At 38.6% G+C, this 20,967-nt stretch overlaps 1 protein-coding gene across 1 annotated transcript in view; it reads right to left on the reverse strand.

Annotated features, from left to right (window-relative positions):
- LOC306903531 (CUB and sushi domain-containing protein 1) overlaps positions 1 to 20,967 on the reverse strand; it is a gene marked incomplete at both ends in the record, with an annotated part of 362,445 nt that overhangs the window by 233,496 nt on the left and 107,982 nt on the right. The window contains one exon of the mRNA XM_079472788.1: positions 15,810 to 16,026. Within this exon, the coding sequence (XP_079328914.1) occupies positions 15,810 to 16,026 (217 nt within the window). The remainder of the gene's footprint in view (positions 1 to 15,809; positions 16,027 to 20,967) is intronic.

The following is a 20,967-nucleotide window of genomic DNA, read 5'->3' on the forward strand; positions in this document are numbered from 1 at the left end:
GGCGACACCGTTGGCAGATGGAAGAAACACGTGAAAGTGTGTGAAACTGTAGACCGCTGTGTAAAAGAAATAGCAATATGGCCTCTCATAAATAACATGAAGACTTCACAAAGCAAGTCTTACAATTAACAGCCTACACGAACACCCGTTTGATCAATCTGCAGTGTAAAACAAACAAAATCAAACGAAAATTACAACAGAAATGCAAATTAACACATATTTGGAAAAAGAAAAGTGAAATATGTTCTGCAAGAATCTTGGCATGTTATGCAATTCATCCACATAAATAATATGGTAAACAGAACGAAATAATGTACAAAACTGATATTCTCGTCAATGTGTCCGTCTGGCAGAGCAGGTATAGATGCCATTAGATAGACAGATAGATAGATAATTAGGGATATATATACAGTATAGATGGATGGATGGATGGATGGATAGATGTATTAATTGTCCACTGGGGAAAGTTGTTTTCAAAGTAAAAATTTCTTCATCAGCTCCGGTGTCCCCTTTCCCCCACCCGTGGCAGACACACTCTGGCGATGGAGCGCTAGACGCTTTTTTTGCCTCGACTTTGAAGTTACGTTTTTTTATTTCCTTTCTGTGTTTGCCATGATTTCGCAATCGATGAATATTAACTTGTGGGCGTTTCACGGACTATTTATGGGCAACTATGGGCGTGACATGAAGCTGCAAGAGATGCGCTACATTTAGAATTGATAGTGATTTATTAAGGGAAAACTGCGTAGGATGCGCGTGCGCACGGTTTTATAAATCCGAATATTTCTGTGCGTACGCACGTCCTATGTTTCATCCATACGCCACTTCTGACATAAATCCTATGCAGAGTTTTATAAACGAGGCCCCAGATTTCAACCCAATAGAGAATCTTTGGGATGTGGTGGAACGGGAGCTTCGTGCACTGGATGTGCATCCCACAAATCTCCATCAACTGCAAGATGCTGTCCTATCAATATGGGCCAACATTTCTAAAGAATGATTTCAGCACCTTGTTGAATCAATGCCACGCAGGATTAAGGAAAGTTCTGAAGGCGAAAGGGGGTCAAACACAGTATTAGTATGGTGTTCCTAATAATCCTTTAGGTGAGTGTATATTCCTACAGTTTTTGGTTACAAATAAAAAAATCAGATCAGTTAAACCCACATATTGATGAGTATGTAAAGTAACCTGCTACTTAGTTTTTCCTTCATTTTCTTTTATCTTTTATATAGATAGGACAGTGGAGAGTGAGATAGGAAATTATGGGATGAGACAGAGGGAATCGGAAGCCGGGAAAGGACCATGAGCCAGGACTCGAACTCGGGTCGCCGGAAGTGCTGCTGCACAAGTCCACTGGACCACATATTAAACAGATATGGAGTGGCAAACAGTATACAAATGTTACGCAAACTTTACGCAGCTTTATTAAAGTAGATTATTTACCATAGCTTTGTAAAACAGGCACAAATAATATAACATGTACAGTTATATAATATACACTATGGATTTCTAAAAGGTTGCCATAGAAGAACCGTTTTTTGGTTCCACGAAGAACCATTCAGTAAAAGGTTCTTTAAAGAACCATCTCACTTACTTTTTTTTTCACCACAAAGAACCTTTTATAGAAATTTATAGAAGTTTACTGTACATAAGCCATTTGTACTGGGAATTCCCATACAGTTTTTTGTGATTCTGTGATTCAATTTCTAACCGAGTGATGTGAGATTAGGTCACACCTCCCTCCCCTGAACTGCCGAAGATTCAGACTAATAAGTGGCCCATTGGATAAAAGGAACAAACTGCTTTTTGTTAACACTTTACAACAAGGTTGTGTTGGTTAAAAGTTTGTGGACTTCCAATTGTGCAAATATGGTCACAAATAATTTGTTGCTTATTAATAGTTAGTTAGGTGGTTTTTAGGTTTAGGTATTGGGTGGGATTAGGGCCGATATGCCAAAAATAGTCATGCTAATAACAACTAGTTTATAGTGAGAATGGCCCTCATACTGAAGTGTTACCAAAAAATGTCTCAAGAAGAAGTAGATGTGAATAACTGAATTTTGACATTCTCATTCCAAAGCAATGATTTATTTAATACATTAGCTAACTTGAACAATTCAACAGCGTTTCTTAATATTAGTTCATGTTAATTTTAGCGTTAACTAATAAAAATGTTATTAGTTTTGAGAGGTTATATGAGAATAACGAACCTGCAAATGTTGCGACTGGCCAATCAGAATCAAGCTTTCCACGAGCCGTGTAGTAACACAAATGATTGTATTGACAAATATCAATACATGCTTAAAAACTAAATTGTTCATTGTTAGTTCATACCCAATACAACCATATTGTAAAGTGTTACCACCTTCTGTTTGCTGTCTATCCTGAAAATCCTCTTTGCTTGGTAATAACTATGATTACACACAATCTTAGGGGGCTGACTGGACGGGGAACTTTGGAGAAGTGATTCATGGCTTTAAAAACCATCACAATGACATAACGTTTCGAGAACATATGTGCGACAGCTTCAAAAACATAAGCAAATTGACCTTTTGCAGTAGCGGTTGTAAAGCCCTCAGAGAGGTGTGAAAATATCAGCTATCTCCCGTTTACTCGAGTCACCTGTACAGCCACCAAAAAATATCTGATCCCACGAACAAACTCATCCACTGGTCTCTGAGCCTCCGGGGAGCTTGCAATGCTTCTTTGAAGCAAAGCCAAAAAAGAGAAGGCGGTAAACATCTTTATTCGGTTGCTTGAAAAGATCAGAGAAAAGTTAGATCAATGAATGGCCCGTGTACGTTTAATGTGAGATACAGTGATAAGAACTGGTTGGAAATCAAGTCCATCCAGCTCGGAAACAGCGGGAGAACCAGAGAAATAGTGTTCCCGCTATACGCCTCTATTAAAACAGCCGAGTGATCAGACGTTTTATTTACATAAAACAGAGAATGGAAGTGAGCGACCACAGCTGTCTTGCAGTTCAGTGAGTGTTGTGATGTATGGACTAAAACTTACTATCTCTTTAAGAGATAAGGCTTTTAGAGATATTACTAGAGATTTTGGGGAGCTATCTTCTTTAAGATAACTATAATGCTTATCTGAGTTCTCAGTAATTATTATCCACAATGCCGAGCAGAGAAGCGATGATGTAGGAGGCTATGCTTTCTCGCCGGTGTCACCTTGAGATTGTTTAAAGGGCCGGGAGATGATATCAGATATTCTATATACTGCACCGTACACTTGCAAAGATTTCATTGGCAATCTCATGATTTTAAACACAGCTTGGGTCATTGCTTGAAGTTCACAAAATTCTGAAAAAATGCCATTTTATGTGAATTAAATGTTTCAGTCATAACATATGTACAGATTTTTATTGTTACTAATTTAGCAAATATAAATAGCCTGAATAATAATAAATAATTAGTAAAAAACTGAACATTTTTTTAAAAAACCATGTATTTTATTGTGCATTCCAAGTAATATCATTCAAATTCTAGTTGAGCTGTTTCGATAATAACACAAATATATACCGCTAACAAACACAATACATTTGGTAAGATCTGTTTTTGCAAATTACCACTTTTAATATCAAATTTAAAATATTTTTTCTTATTTAAATACAGCCGCGGGAGGGAAGTGAAAATGAACTGAAAAAATAAAGAGCAGCTTTTCTGTTATTTTCACCTGTTTCTCCAGTTTTCATTTTCTGCAAATAAACGCAAATAGAAACAATATTTTATTTTAATTAGGAGAAATATTGTTAGTAGTTCACAGAATGGAACAAAAACTATCATTTTACCTGAACACATACCTTTAATAGTACATTTAAAAAAAAGGAAATTGTCTTTACATTTTTTCCCGCGGCTGTATATGAACATTCACTTTTAAAATTACCATGTTATTATATTTTTATAAGGATGGTATCTGTGTATCACGTGTAGCGTGTGTAGAGAAGCACACGCCAACGGAATATAATCCAAAGGCTATCTTTTATCAGATCCACGTTAACACAAACAATACCAAACAATGAACAAGGGAAAAGATGGAGTATAGTCCATGGGTGATGAGGTGATGACGGGCTTGTGTGGGGATTACAGACACGAAACAGGTGCGGGAGCATGGAGGGCGTGGGTAATGAAGTCCATGAGGAAACACAGGGAGAGACAGAGGGAAACCGTGACACTATGTAGGGTTGTGGAATTGATTTAATTATTTATATTTGTATTGATTATTTTTTTGAACATTTCAAACGTAATAGATCGATATTGCTATTTACAGTACATTAAAATGTGTGTTTTCTTCAAATAAAACTATCCATTACTTCATATACATACTGTATATATGAACCAAAATATTCTAACAAATCCTCACTTAAAATGACTTACTAAAAGTCTTCTAGATTAAAATGATATTAATGTAAGAGCAGAATTGCACATCTGAAATCAAAACATGTACATCCAAGCACCCTTTTAAATTTGGCATCACGTTGATAACTTCAAAGCTTATGAGAAATCTTATGACCCTTATGATATCATATGAAAACAAGTCAAAAGACAAGCAAATACCAATGAGATTTATAGTCTAGTTATTGATGTGTCATCATATTTGAATGAAGTTTTGGTTTCATTTTGGGTTTCATTTCAAAACTTTGTGTACAGCTAAAGAAAGGAGGTTGTATACATTTGGGATGAGTTTATTTTTTTTGGGTGAACTGTTCCTTTAAGGTGACGTATTCTTTGGGCACTGCATGTATAAAATCAAACAGGCTCCATGAAACACGTCACCCTGTGATGAAAAACAAGAAGAAAGCAACATGACCTGCAATAATTAAGATTTTCTACAAATCTGTCCAAAACACATGGCTGGAGCTGCCGAGCGAAATGGTTGGTGCCACAGGAAAACGCTCCACTAGGTAACAAGTTTATTTTCTCATGTGCAGTTTTTTCCTGACTCCAACTGTCTGTATGCATAGCGTGGCAGAGGCAATTAAAACAGTGGCAACAGCTTACAAGGGTTTTACCCGGTGTTGGAAAAATCATTTATTCATGCACCCGCAAAGTCAGCGTTGGGAGACTCGAGCAATTTGGCTCGCCTCCAGCCCGGAGCTGAATTCACCACCGTCAAGCTTTTGAAGGGAGCTGAGAAGAAAGACTGCGTGGTGACATCACCATGGTGGTGACAAATTATTGGGTCAACTATCTCTGGAAACAACCACCTGAAATCTAATGTACACACTGGGGCGTATTCTGTTCCCAAAGACTGCACAAACATAACCCTCATTAAATCACAACAGCACAGTGTTGCTCGGCTATCCTTGTATTGATGTCGCTGTGTGTGTGTGTGTGTGTGTGTGTGTGTGTTAGAGAGAGATTATTTGCCGAGTAGAGACGTTATGTAAACAGTTTACTCTCCTTTGAAAACACAGATCAGACGTAGTGCCTCTGGTGGTGTGTGTGTGGAACTGCATGTCTGGTCAGGGTCTCCATAATAATAAATCACTTTGGAGGATGTCACACTCTGAAATGTCCTTTTCTGCATTAGAGATGGCAGAAATTAAGCTTTATGTTTTAATAGTACTTGCACTTTCTTGAACGGACAGCCACAAAAATTCAATTTCTATCTCTGAACTAGTCATTCCTGGGCCTGGAGTTGCTAGTATTTACAGTAAATTTACTGAAATAGCACACAGGTATTGAAAATCTTGGATAGGTTTGATTCTAAATTCTTATTGGATAAGCCGTGTTCAAAGATGTGAAATATTGATTTATTCCATATTAAATGAGGCGAACGCTTACATTGTTTGGCCATCATAAACAAGTAAGCAAGCAGAAAAAAAGATTACTCTACATTATCACTTGGTGCATGGAATTAATATTAATAAAATTGTTGCGTTTTTTTCAAATGTTTACTATTCTTTCAGAATGAGACTCCTGGTGTTTTTTATATGCAATATGCCACTCGAGGCCGTGTGTTTTCGCAGCCTTAATGCACACAAGAGTCGCTTATTGTTTTATTTTCCTTCCCTTGATTTTCACCAATTTCCCAAGCGAAAGGCGAGTAAAAATGATTGAATCTTACAAAAACATGTCAGGGTCAGATTAAACTCCAAACAGAAAATATACTACAGTTTGCATAAAACAATGAAGCATATTTGGGGAACGATTAAGATTTTTTGCATTTAGTACATTTCCCTCCATATTCCCTAGTTTTCGCATTTTACCAACAAACCTAAAGATCTCAAAACTTACAGTTTACGTGTTAATTTGCAATGTCATTGGACAGCTTTTATGATTTATATTTTAAAACCGAACTTACAGGACAACCAAAACAATGCTGTATGCTGGGTTACACTATGCTCAGTGTATGCCTGCCCATATGAGGGTGTTTTTAGCAAACCGGTAACTCACAAAGACCTCATGAAGTGTTTAAAGCAGTCACAACGGTGCCAAACATTCATGCATTACGTGATATTACCAAATCACTTGATTTTCTGGACGTGTCTTGTTTTCACTTCCTGTTTGGTTATTTCAAATCGAACCGCGCCAGAGTTACCCAACTTACTAACAATATCTCTCACCATTTTTAAATAAGAATATTGTTTTGTTTTCAATTATTTGCAGAAAAAGAAACAGATCAAAATAACAGATTTTTTTTCAAATACTGTGAAGAAAAACATTCGTATTCACTTTTAAGCAATGCAACAGTAATATTTGAAAGTGTATTTAGGAAAAGTTAAAGAAATATATATGTGTTGACGATTTTCATGTGTCCTGTCATGTTGTCAGTCTTTCACATTTGCTGTTGGATGACTTTATAATATTCCTGAGCCTGTTGTTTTGAAATGAAAACATGAAGTGGTCTCTTAATGGTTTGTGTATAAAGATGTGAATACAAAGTAAATATGGTTTATGGAGACGCGACACCTACTGTGTCATTGTATACCAAAACCACTAGAAATGTAAATATTTTTATTTAATAAAAGTTTTCTGTGATGGTTGGGTTTAGAGATTTTTTTTGAGTTATTAAAGCAATAAACCCCAAGAAGCAGTGGGTTACAGTGCATTTTATAACAGCTAAAGTTAAAACCCCGTAGCTGTTATAAAATGCACTGTAACCCACTGCGTTGCGGGGCTTATTGTTTTAATAGCAAGGTTTCATAAAATAAAGTATATAAAATGACATGTAGGCTATGTGGTGCAGCTGTTATAAATTGGGGTATTTCATAACGGCTTGGAAATCCACTCAGCCAATCAGAATCAAGCACCAGGACTGACGTTTTATAATATGGCTCAAATCAAAACAAACCATCTGCAGTTTGATTGATATGCACAATAGAAAAAAGGAGTTATCTCATTATGGAACCAAACTCTTCATATATACAGTATATGGGCCCTCGTAAACCACATAAATATAAACATAAATATATAAATATTTGAAATATGTGCTTTTTATTTTTTCATTTTACGGTTAAATAAAATTCTAATAAAACATCAAATAACACAAGGGCTTTGAAACACGTAATATTTTATAAATGGTAATAAACAAATATGTGTTTATTTCCCATACATCAACTCACGGTCTTAAAAACAGGCTTCATTTACCTCAGAAATACGACCCACGTTCTTTTGTGAAATTCACCCACATATGCAGGGAAACTGTACCGTCTGCAGTACATATCCATGCTCATCCGTAAAACAACTGTAATAAATCTAAATGTGTGTCATATCAACATTCGGCAGCGACCGTATGGCCTTAATACATGCACTCGTTTCAGTGTCAGATCATTTTAGTGAAAATCCTGATGTGAATGTCCTGAATATTTGCACACCAAATCCACACGGACAGCAGGTTGTTGATGAAGGTTCCACATGTGCGATGTCCTACTGGTGAAATTCACAGACGTGACTGCGCTCTTTGAAAAATAACGAATGCACACTCACCGTATGCTTGCTGCCCTGCACACTACACACTTGTCAGAGCAATGCAGCGCTGCACAAAGATAAGGTCAGTCAGCTGTCATAATTAATCAACCTGAATCACTATGAAATACTTTTCAAGTTACATCGCTCACAGTGCGGCAGAACGCGAATCCATCGATAAACACAACAGCGAACAGCTTCCATTAGTAATTTCTCGTGGAAATCTGTCTTCCAAATTCAGTAGATGAATGAACCTCTGATTCCGTTACTCTGCTAATTGACTACTCGCTTTGCCTTTGGCTTCAACAGAACAACCACTGTCATGTGTTGACGCAATGTGGCGTGTGACCGAGTCCATGTCAAACATGCTAATACTCAGTAAACTCTGTTCTGAAGACAAGAGAGCTCCATCTACAGGCGGCATTTGAGCATAGCAGAGCTCCTGGCACGAGGGCTTCTCCGGAAGGTTCAACATTTGGCCGAATTTTAAGGCGCAATGACGTGTATGCTGAAGAAAATGATCCAAGATGGCTGCCGATGGATACGTTTGTAATTGGACGGTCCATCCATCCTTTTTCTTCCGCTTATCCGGGGCCGGGTCGCGGGGGCAGCAGTCTAAGCAGAGATGCCCAGACATCCCTCACCCTAGACACTTCCTCTAGCTCTTCCGGGGGGACACCGAGGCGTTCCCAGGCCAGTCGGGAGACATAGTCCCACCAGCGTGTCCTAGGTCTTCCTTCCGGGGAAGGCGTCCAGTAGGCATCCGAAACAGATTGGACGGTAATTCTATTAAATATCGTGCTGTGTATGCTCACCAAATCATCCCCGTGCACTTTGTGTGACACAAATACTGAGTTCCTGCCAATGCAGAGCGTTCCAAATTATGATCCACTCCTGCCAGAAAGCTTCCTATGTAGACTGTAGGAAACAAGTCCTCTCACTAGGGTTCGGAACAGCTTTAGATTCATAAAACCATACGCGTAAACAACGAGAGAAAAAGAAATGGAACCGTAAAGCACGAGTTGAATTATAGATACATTCAGCTTAAAATGTGAAATCACTTTTGCAAAAGTAGCATTACAACAATTACAACGTGTTCTTTAACCAGAGACAGAGTATTATGCCCTTTACCAAACACCGACATTTATAGAAAGCCCTCTCTGTGCAGAATAAAATTATAAAGTGCGTTTCGCACAAACAACTGAAAAGCATCTAATTATAGGTTATCCTGTTCGGAATGCATGAAATAAAAAGAGCTGAATTTAGAAAAGTCTACGCTATTAAAACACGTCTGCGGTTAAATCAACTCAAGTGTTATTTCTGTGGCATCTAACACTGGCTTCCAAATCACATTGCTTAAATAAAACCTTTGCACATAAACATTATATTCCAATTGATAGGTCACCCAAAAACAAAAATTCTGACATCATTTTCTCCGTATGACTTTCTGTCTTCTGCGGAGCACAAAACAAGATATTTTGAAGAATGTTGTTAACCGGCCCTCATACACTTGCATTGGTTTTGTGTACATCGGTTACCAAAATATCTTGGTAACACAGGTAAACATCAGAATTCAGACGTAATCTTATGTAAAAGAAGAACTTGATCGCAATAACCCGGGGCCACTACGGCTACGAAGACAACATCGTTTATAGAAACCCAAATGTGACTAATGGGGACAGATTATTTGTTATGAACATTCAAAGAAATGTACAAAAATCTATATACAGAGTTTCATTACCCACATTTTGCAACTCATTGCACTCTTGTGTGCCGTTGTCAAAGACATTAAATGAAAATTAATGAGTTTATTAAATGACTGCAGAATTATACAACTAAAGAAAAGTCTTTGGCTACAGTAAGGGACCAATATTTAATGCGCCATTAAATGTATAATAAGAATGATTTATATTACGAATTTAAAATGAAGAATTATAATAAGAATTAATAATTCTATTCTATTCTGTGCATCAAACAAATAGCGCTCTCACCTTGACCATGTCATCTTCTTGAAACAGGGGACATGAGTGTCTTGGTTTTTTTGTTGTAGTAATACAATAAATTAGGAAAGAAGGAAGTATCTGTACATCCGAAAAATAACTCGCATCACATTTTCCATGACTTATTTTGGCTCGGCCTCAGTCTGTCAAAGCAAGCATTGTTAGTCAAATTCAAAGGCGCATACGCTGCTCTCGCAACACCATGCATCACACGCGGATCCAGGCATATTTCAAACTTCCTTTCAGAGTTGTAACTCCTCTTTTTACCTGTCTAATCACTCATCTCTACTGCCGGTGCTTGTGTATGTATTTTGCAAAGCCTGCGAGCGACTGTTTCCTCAGAGGAGAGCATATGCACCGTGGCAGGTGTTTGATGTGCATAAAGCAGTGCCGGTGATGTGTGCTATCAGTCAGAGAGAGGTGATGCATTCTTCTGCTGTGGGCGCAGCGCTCTCTCTGGACCGCTCCCGGCCAGCCCAACGTGTGTGATCCTGATGCAGTATTCATGCAGCGCGTCTGCGGATTAACTATTTGAGCACGGGACTGACGGTTCATTGGATGTCAATGAGGGAAAAGAATCTAATTTAATGATTGGGCATCCAAGGTCCAATTGCTTGGCTGCTTTGACAGTTCTGGGACTGTTCTTCAGGGACGGCTCTTTAAAGTGACTTTTTCCTCTGTCTGCTGTCACTCGAGATGATCATTGGTAAAGAGTTTTGAGATTCTTGTCATTGACCAAAGATTTTCCAGATGGCACCACTGATTGACTCAGAAAGTTTTGTGATGATTTAAGATATCAGTAAACAGATTGCATGTTTATGGGGGGTCCGGCAGCAACCTGATTCAAGCTTTTTTCAACTTTTTTAGATTTGATATGGGATCAGTGTCAAAAATGAGTTACTAAGCATAGCGTAATTCACATCGGTAAGCTCGGTGGTTCTCAACAGGGGGGACCTGGCTGACTTCCAGGGGGGTCTCGGAATAACTAATCATTTTAAATTATGATTGAACGATACTTCTTATTAATTGGCCATTTTATAATGAATAAATATTTTTCCAGTAAATGTTAAGCTCTAAAATACTTAATGGGTAGATATAATGGGTTTTGTTTAGTCGGAGGGGTCCCTTTGAATATTCTTAAATACATTGGGGGCCTCGGAGTCAAAAAGGCTGGGGCTTAACTTACAACAGAGATTTTGCGTGAAATGTCAGTTTGACGTCATTTGACTTCAATCCCCGTGAAGAAACTGCAACTTTGTTTCAAACAGAGATATGTAGGCTACAGAGGCAGAAGTTACGGATTGCAGCTTTAACGGAAGCCAACGTCACCAACATCATGTTGTTCCAGAACTGTCTGAAAAAAGCAAAAGGCTTCTCGATTACTAACCCGATGTCAACTTCGCTCATTGGCCTCCTTTTGCGCTTGATGACTCTTTGTTCTTCCCTCTCACTCACACACTTTTCTCTCCCGTCTTTTGTTTACCTCAAGTAACTTTGAGACGTGCGAAAGTGGTGACACGAAAAGCCACAAACTTTTGATATCTGTTCTGCGCATGCATAAAGAAGCTTATGGAATTATCAAAGTATAACAATGAGACTGGCAGCGCAGAGGAACCTCCCCACTTCTCGGTTTTACTAAATGCTTTCTTAGTTCAGCTAGCTTGAATCTCTATCCGGTGTGCTGGATTTGTTCGAGTGACTGCTTATCTCTGCATGCCCTATTTCCCCCCCTGCTCTGAATGTAGGGTACCTTCTTATGCATGTCAGACGCTCGCATGTCATTTGGATGAAAAGAGCTGGATTGAGGTGTCACTGACACCTTGTGGCGGGGAGACACAACCAGCCTGCTCGCTGATTGACATTCCCCACATCCGTTTGGAATCCACGGGCGGAGAGCGGTCGACTGTGGAGCTAACAGACGGCACTTACGTGTCTCGGTCCGAGTTTGACACGGCGGTCGCTGCATGCTTTGTGTCAGCCTCTAAAGCCCATAAGACACCGCTCCATCATGGCCCATGAGATGCGCAGCGGAGAGCCAGGGTTTGACTCTTCCGAGCGGCACACGTGCCTGCGGGTAATGTCTCTCGCTTAATTAGCGTTAGCAGCGAGCATCGGCTGCATCAGATCGGATACGTAATGTTACACAGCCGGAGGAAGTACTCTTCGACTGTCTTCATTAAAGGTAAATGAATTTAGTGAGACGTGCCTCTGTTCTTGATTCGTCTCTGAATACGCCATTAAAGTATCACCTTCAGCGTAATACATCATTATACAGCCATCAAACTGAACATTTGCTGTTCAATCCATCACGCCATGCACGCCATCAACAATACGCCATCAAACAAAATGTGTTTATCTTCATATTCCGATCGTATTATACCTGCCAAACAATTTTGTGTTAGCTCAAAATCAGTTGAACCTTATTGCTTGTCACAGTGAAACATTTAAGCTTCTGTTTTAAACTATTTCATGCAAGCTGGTGTTACTGGGTCAATCTCAGGAAACCTGTTAAAGCCAAAGACATAAAGTCATTCAGACATTGGCGTGACACTTGAGCCCATCCCCAATGACAAGTGTATTGGCCCCTTTTAATAAACCTGTTTATCTATTCCAGAAATTCCCATCAAAACAAATATTAATGCTAAACAGACACCATACAGTATGAAAGCATCTTGTTTCCATCTCTGTTCAAATCGTTTTGGAGGGTCTTTTTTGTTCAGAAATGACTGAACCCTGTCATTTCACTGATGACCCGAGTCAATGATGGGTTTGGGTGATGAGTGTTTTGTGAAGACCAGTCAAGTGAATAGAAAAGGATCTTCCCCAAACTGTTACACATAGTTCTCTAGAATATGGTGTAGCATTAAGATTTGGGCTCACAGTAGTCAAAACGGTTCGTCGGAAGAAGATGTCCCAATACTTTTGGTCCATGTTATGTAAAAATATAAACATTGATTCAGTTCAAATGGATTTTTGTGGCACTATTAAAAATGTAACATTGTGTACATGTTAAACAGTTTATAGAAAATACATAATAGTAAAGACAGTAGGAAACAAAAGGGGATAATATATAAACAAACGGAATAGTATCGTACTTTTAAGATGTACCTTGGTGATAATATAACTGTGAACATAATTGTCTGTAGGTTTGCGAAGAGTTATATATAGATTATATGTATTAGCAGTATACTAACTGTAAAGACAATGGTCTGTAAGATTGTAATGGGTTTTTGAATAGAACGATGACGACTACTGTACATCAAATTTGAACAATAACAAAAATGGACATGTGGACATATGATCACACGTGCTACTGTATGTGAGAGGACAGCGTACTGAAATGTTTTACATTATAGTTCATTACCGTACTCTCTTTTTTATAATGGTAGTCTGAATTTCCCAAAAAGATCTATTTTTAACTGTGTTATACTTTCTTACACTTTTTGTCTTTTGTGCAAAGTAGTTGTACCGATCACCATATCTATCTCATTAAAAGAGCCCTCTGAGAATTTAAATTCACAAGTAATTAATTTATGAGGACACCCATCACAGATTACAGATCATATGAACTTGATATATCCCCTTTTTATAGAATTCCAAAATGGCAGGAAGGAGGGGGATTATGTAATAACGTTCTTAAGAAAGATGATAAAGACAACGAGCGGATGACTTAATTGCTTGATGAAATTTGATGATATTTGCCTTATAAAGCCTTACATCATGGCAGTAATGGTCCTGCTGAAGCATCCTTGTGAGGGAATCGAGGAGCGATACCCTACGGTAGCTTTCTCACGACTTGGCAAGAGAAATTTCATTAAACTTTTGTGAATAGATAAATTAATGAGATGGAAGGCATATAAATCGGGTAGACAGTCTCTTATTTTGTTGAGAAACAGCTTGGTGGCTGTTCTCTGAACTTAACATTTCCAAAACAGTATTTTCGATCAATATTCTGCTCCACACTGTGAGCCGAGCCAACCTGATTACAGACAATTAAAAACCTAAATAAAAGATTAAAGAAGCTAAAATAGTAAATAAAGACCAGTGAGTGTTGTTTTTTGTGTAAAAGATTTATTTCCTACTACGTTTTTCATTGAATTTCCAAAGTTGCGCTGCCTCCAGCCTTATAAAGTCCTGCACAAAGCACTCCAGCATCGCCTGATAAAAATAAAGACGGAAAATGCACGTAAATGTGAATCATGTTAGAAAGGACATGATATTTATTACTAATATCCATCTTATATAACATTTGTAAGCAAACGCATTAAAGTGGAACTACGAACAGTTGGCACTGAACTCAATTGATTCCTCCCACTGAAACGCAGAGAAAATTCTCAACTATTTGTCTTTGGGTAACACTGACACCAGTATACGTGTACGTATTCTCCCTTAGGATGTTGATGTATTACTACACAACGCCTCGGAGGAGTGTCACGCGTGCTGTGGAAATAAAATCTCTTTGTTTTTATTGTAAATACAGTTATTGCATAGCAACTCCGAGCCATCTTAATACATCTCCTGCTCCTACTGTGACAGGAAATGATATTTGAATAGTGCCAAGACTAGAACAACATTGGAAATGACAGGTCACACAATGTGTTCAAACACGGGATAAAGATAACCAAATTGTAGTCGCATCATGTAATATTAAATGGCATATTTGTCGTACAGTCAATGTGATATGATGATAGCAAACCCCTTGTTTTCACAAAAATTATATTTCAGAAAAATACATACATCTACCACGATCAGCCCAGTATACTATAATCTGTCATATTTAATAATTGTTTTATCATTTTACAAAAAAACATGAAATGTCTTCACTGTTGCTTTTAGGCACCGATGAAAAAACAATGAACAGCGAAGAATGAAAAACGTAAAAACGTCTTCCAGCATCAACTGAATTAGATGCCTTCTAAGCCACAAGATATACAAAATCTTCCATTGCAACAAGTCAATTCACCATAAATGACCAGATCAACCAGAAAAAGACAAATACACGTTTACTTTTACAGGGAAAACAAGAAGCCCAAAGCAATCCCTTTAAGACCAGAAAGGAAAAATCTTTTTTGCTACCTGCACAAAGCAGTTTTTACTAAACATAAAGCAACCTTTGAGAATGTGCACATACCGTATGTTCCCAAAGGTTGCTTTGATAAATATGTGTCTACATAGGTGGCATATGTTAATGAGTCCATCTGCAAATCGAACATCTTCCTCAAACGCAGAGCATCATTTCGTCCCTAATTTGGTCGGGACGGGTAACTTTTTCTTATCCCGGAGCCCATCTGCTAAGTCATTGCACTGAAAGTGGTCTCAGTCGTGTATTTAAGCGAATCTTTGCATTATTCATCTGACACTTAAAAGCATTGTACCTCTGCGACTTCAGATAGTTTATTTTCACCAGGTCTTTGAGTTTTGTCTCTCTTAACCATCTGTTAACCCATTAGACACTTCCAGCTCCAAAATGCTGCACAATACATCCTTTCTTTAAGCACCATAAATAAACCTTTGGCCACAGCAAGGATCGCATCCCTGCTCGCGTTACACCGTCACATTTCAGGACTTTAACGGCGGTCTATTCTTGTGCAAACTTTGTTGGCAGGCGCTAGCTCCCAACCTTTTTGTATAAGACGGCGTGGGCTAATTTATATTTCAATAAAGTGCATTGAGAGGAAATGATAATAACACTTTCCCGTATAGGGATATTCATGTTGCTTCCGAGACGAGGCTTCCACTGGGAAGAAACGGAACGCAACCTTTTTACAATAACCATCCATCCATCCAATAACCATCCTTTACAAGGAAAAGCATTAAAAAACGTACACAACCGTGTGTGTGGGACCAAAGCAAGGACACTGAATAGCGCTGTAACACAGAGCTCACCTCATCTTCAGGTTACCCGGCTGCGGTTGTCCATCATAGATGGAGACAATGTCAAAGTCCTCCTCCAGAGCGAAGGTGTGAAACGACAACTGTATTCTGTTCCGCTCTCCTGTCACTATGATCCAGGTACAGTTGGCGTAGTTTGGGTAGCCGTGTGGAAAGCCAGGACTCTCTAAAGTACCATTGATGCCCTGCACCAGGCCGCCACAAGTTTGACCTGGAGACACAAAAATGACAAGTTATTAATATATGACACAAACCATATGTGGATATATAACACATTTACAATTTGTCCAATGTGCCAACTATAGGATTTATGCAGTAGGGCATGGTGCCAGTCATGGTAACACCGTGGGTTCGATTCCTGGGGACAGTGTGAACTGATAAAATACCCTGAATGCAATTGAAGGCGCTTTGTTGAAAAGCGTTTGCCAAATAAGCAAAGAGTTTTCTGATATCATATTGGAACTGCTTGAGACGTTTCAAGAAAGCTTTTGACGGCACAATGATGCCATATGCTTGTGTAATCAACTTTACAATAGGCTGATGGATGTGAACCTGAATAATTGCAAACTTGAAAGTGGAAGTTGCATTGAAATGTAATGTTGTAGATCAATACACTCAAGCGGCCTTTCGGAGTCCTCGACTCAATCACAGATGCGCAATGCATTCTCAGAAACAATAAAATCGCCATACTGTTTTTTTTTTCAACAGATGCCATGGCTGCTGAAAGCGTGCTTTGTCATGCCATTGGAAGAAACGTACTTCTGATCATTACATTGTGTCACAAATAAGCCTGCTTTGTTCTTTATGAAACTACACTGCGGAACAACAGAGTCGTACACCTTGTTCAAAGTGGACAGGATTTCTATATCGACCTTCTTGACGTTCTTAATACATGTTCCCGGCCTCACACCGCACGATTCATCCGTGCACATTATTCCAAAGAAAAAGAAAAGGTTTCTCTTTGTAATCTTTCATCGAAATGTAATTACTCGCTGCTTCGCCGAAACGACTTTCTTTTTCAGCCCATGTCATGAATCACTCCTTATTTTCAACTCTTCCCCTCCAACCTCCTGCTTCCATCTGATACGTAACTCCCACCGCACACCATCCGGTCGACGTTAGATGGATAAAAACAATTCCCATCCAACAGTTGTGTTCAGTGAATGTCTTGTTCCACCGAGAAATCTGTCATTACAGAAGTGAAACGTGTAGGGAACGGGGCTTCGCCGTCGACCCCAGGGCCGTCAATATTATACGCGACAAGATTATAGGACGGGACGGAGTATAGAATACATGATGCAAAGCTGTTATAGCTAGTGAGCGTTATGCTGTCATTCCTGATGTAGCCTGGAATAAAACAGCCCAAATCCATTCTCTTTTTAATGAGGTAATTCATCATTTAACAGCCTGTGTGTGGGGACAACAGATTCAAAGCTTTATCATTATACGTTACATTACTTTTTCATACAAGGATGTGTTTTGAAGTTTCAAGCTGAAGTACAAATGTTTCTTTCCACCCTTGTGAAATGTGTGGAATTCAAATACTGAATGCATTGGTCATTGGCATGGGCCGGTATGAGATTTTGGCGGTATAATAACCTTAATAAATAAATGGCACGGTTTCACGGTGTTACGGTTTTGTATTACAATGTGTAATTTAAAAATGTCTGCGTATACAAAAATCTTCTTTGCAACTGGACACAATACATTTCATTTTGAACCAACATATAGAATGTGTGTATCGGGTAAAAATAAAGCCTTGAAATTACAATATTATAGACATTACAATATTAGACATCACACATTGAATTACATGATTTAATTATTTAGTAATTCATTATTTCTGTAAACACAGCTCATACCTTAGAAACGGTACCACAGACAATTTTTGCAGTGCTATATGTTAAAATTATTTTTGTATTCATTTACATACAGAAGGCTTTATTAAACCTTGAATTTTGCAAATGCGATGATGCAGCATGTACATCAAATATTAGGGATGCACCGATACAAGTATGTGTATCAGGCCCGATACGAAGCTCATATACTCGTACTCACACTTGCACCCATGCCAAAGACCGATACCTTATGTGACATAACCAACAAAACTGACAGAAATTTGTTGTCAAAGTTTGTGAAAAGCACATGAAATTGTTTATTTTTCATAGTGTGTTTAAGTTGGAGTTGTTTGTAATAAATGTTGTCGTGAAAAGGTACAGACATCGGTATCAGCGAGCACCAGAAACATTCTATCGGGACTCACACTCGCTCTGTCTTTAAAAAATTCAAATTGTATATGTTTTGGAAATAAATCAGTTTTGTTTTCAAAATACCATTAATCTGTCATATCATGCACCCTTTTTTGTGTAGGATATTTAATCGCATGCTTAGTGTTTCACCACATACGAGCACATTTGGACAGATGTTCATACTGTATGTAGCATTCAAGTGTACAAAAGCAGTACGTGGATTTTACATATAAAAACCTGCAAATATGGATAAAATCACCTTAGTGATCTGACAGATGTAAAGCATAAATCGACATGAAGGTCTTCTGTGCAACGTCACTCGTATAGTGACGATCAAACCTACATGCTTGTCATGCTTTCGTAAAGACTGATATATTTTTTAAATCCCGATTCAACACACATCCTTACAATCTGAAAAAAGCACGGCAAGGTTTATCAAAACGCGCCACGTCGAACCTGCATCTGCTGGCTTCATTAAAGAGGTGTATAAACCTCAATGGGGAGAGATTATATGATTGTCCTTTCAACCTCGCTTGTTTTTCTACTGAAAGCGAAATAAGGCGAAATCGTTCCACCCTCAGCCAGGCACCATTAGCAAACGTTAAATAAGGCCTACGAGTGCATCTGCATATAGATGTTGCCATTGATTTCAATTTACTCTTGTTTTGATTCCTCAGCAGTGCTTTGTGTCAGTCTCAAGTCATGCATAGCCGATTACGGATGGTAAAACGCACGCTTCCGTAGACCTCGGAGAGAGCAAATGGCGTTGACGGGCTGAGAACAAATAAGCTGGTTTCTAAGGGAAGTGGCATTAGAAAAGAAATCAGGCTGGCTAATTTATTAGCACCCCATTCGGCCGGCGAGCTCTCGATAAATCTACAAACGCAAAGTCAGAAACTGATATCTACATGGTCTTCCGTTCAAGGCTCAATATATCCTTGCTTTTTCATCTGTCTTTGTATTACAGACCCATTCATCATCCATGGCCCTGCATGCAGTTATAATTGGAAAAAGATGATTTGATGAAGACGATTTTAAGAAAATCCAAAGGTCTTAAATGTCTTTAACACATGTGTGCTGTTGTTTTTATGTGGGATACAGAAGAAGAATAATTCGGAAAATTCAAACTGCTTTTTTGAAAGACTATTCCCTTAATCAAGGGTTCTCAAGCTTTTGACTCCAAGGCTGGAAATTGTATTCAATAATGCTTAACGCACCCCTCCCACAGATGTACAATGAAACCGGTATATCATTTTAGACATTGACATGAATTGCGAAAAATTCTATTCATTACAAATAATGGGGAACATGTTGTTTTTTGTTCTTTTTTTATGTATTTCAATGCTTATTTTTTATTAATAGTCATCTTGAGCCCCCCTTGGAAGTCAGCTGGGGCCCCTTGTGTGCCACGACCCTCCTGTTGAGAATCACCGCTCTAATCTTCTAAAGCTTTAGACTGCACTTTATTCAAATTTCAACAATTTCAAACAATCTTTTATTGTTTATTCTAATATTCTTTTGCGTCAAACTTGGCACAGGATTCCGACACACCGATCCAAACGCAGTTGATGTTTGATAGACGGAAGCATTTTTGTGAATTTATAGAAGGTAAAGTTTGACCTGTTCCTCGCACAAAGCTACTGGACATCTTCAGAAGAGTTTGAAAAATAATGCAGAAGTTCTACAGAAAACTGTTGGCAATGGAAAAGAACTGTGTGAAGTTTCTTAAAAGTTAAATTTTTTGTGTTTCCTAGAAAAACAACAGCATATGGAACGACGTGAGGCAGAGAATTCATTGTGAACCTTTTTTATGTTTTGGTGAACGGTTTCTTTAAAACAAAAGTCACTCATTAGCAGTCAGCGATGGCTGCGAAAAGTTGATGGGGCAAGTAATAATAGCGTTCGGGAGAGGCTGTGTGCGCACATCAGACTCCATCAAAGACGACACATCAGCAAAATCACCAGATGTCGCGTGGATGACAACATTAGCTACGATTAAACAGCACGAAAAGCGGCGGAGCAGCCGAACCGGGTCTCGGAATGAGGCTTCGCAAACAGCAGCATGGAATAAAACAGGTGTTTCTATACCAGCAGATTTCAGTGTGGAAAAAGTTGACAGTACACAGATGGGATGTGGCATCACTTTGAATTGTTGACATTCATTGAACATACAAAATATGGCTAAAGATGAGTATGATCTATCCCAGCCATCTGTAAGTTATGTCATTTTCACTCTTGTTCAGACAGCGTGTGTGAATTACAATAAAGAGAAAGCCTCAGCGTCTATATCTGGCCGGTTTTGTAGCGGGGCAAGCATTTGTGCGTGCTATTGAAGCCGAAAAGTGTTTTTCCTCTCGGGTCCGGGTTTAGGTGAGGCTTGGAATATATTTAAATTCAATTTCCAAACTTGTCATGCTCCCAGGGTCGGATGAAATCCTTCCTCTAACTGTTCATTAGTATGCATGTGCCGGCGGTAGGAAAAAGCACTTCGTTTTAACCTTAGATACAGGACATTAGCTGCTCCGAGTAGAGTCTGTTCTTAAGGTTAAATGAACAGTTATCAACCCAACCAAATAAAAAAGCGTAAACAGAAAGCTTTGACTAAAAAAGATTTCCTAGCTCATGTTATTCATATCACGTTTGTATCATTTGACAACCTTGATAATAGATCACAGAATAATGTCACGATTTGCATCGAGATCATGTTTGTGATTCTGTAAATGAAACAAAAGCCACCAGATTCATAAAGACCAAAGTTTGTTTAGTTATTTAGTTCTGCCTGTTTTACAATCCCCTGCAAGCATTGATGATTTTGGCCATCAACATCTCAATTCATTCGTTTACTCTTTCAGTATTAGCGAATGCTAAATAGTCCACTATGTGGAGAAGAAGTGAATGAAAAT

This window comes from Barbatula barbatula, assembly GCF_947034865.1.
Source record: "Barbatula barbatula genome assembly, chromosome: 14".
Taxonomy (NCBI): domain Eukaryota; kingdom Metazoa; phylum Chordata; class Actinopteri; order Cypriniformes; family Nemacheilidae; genus Barbatula; species Barbatula barbatula.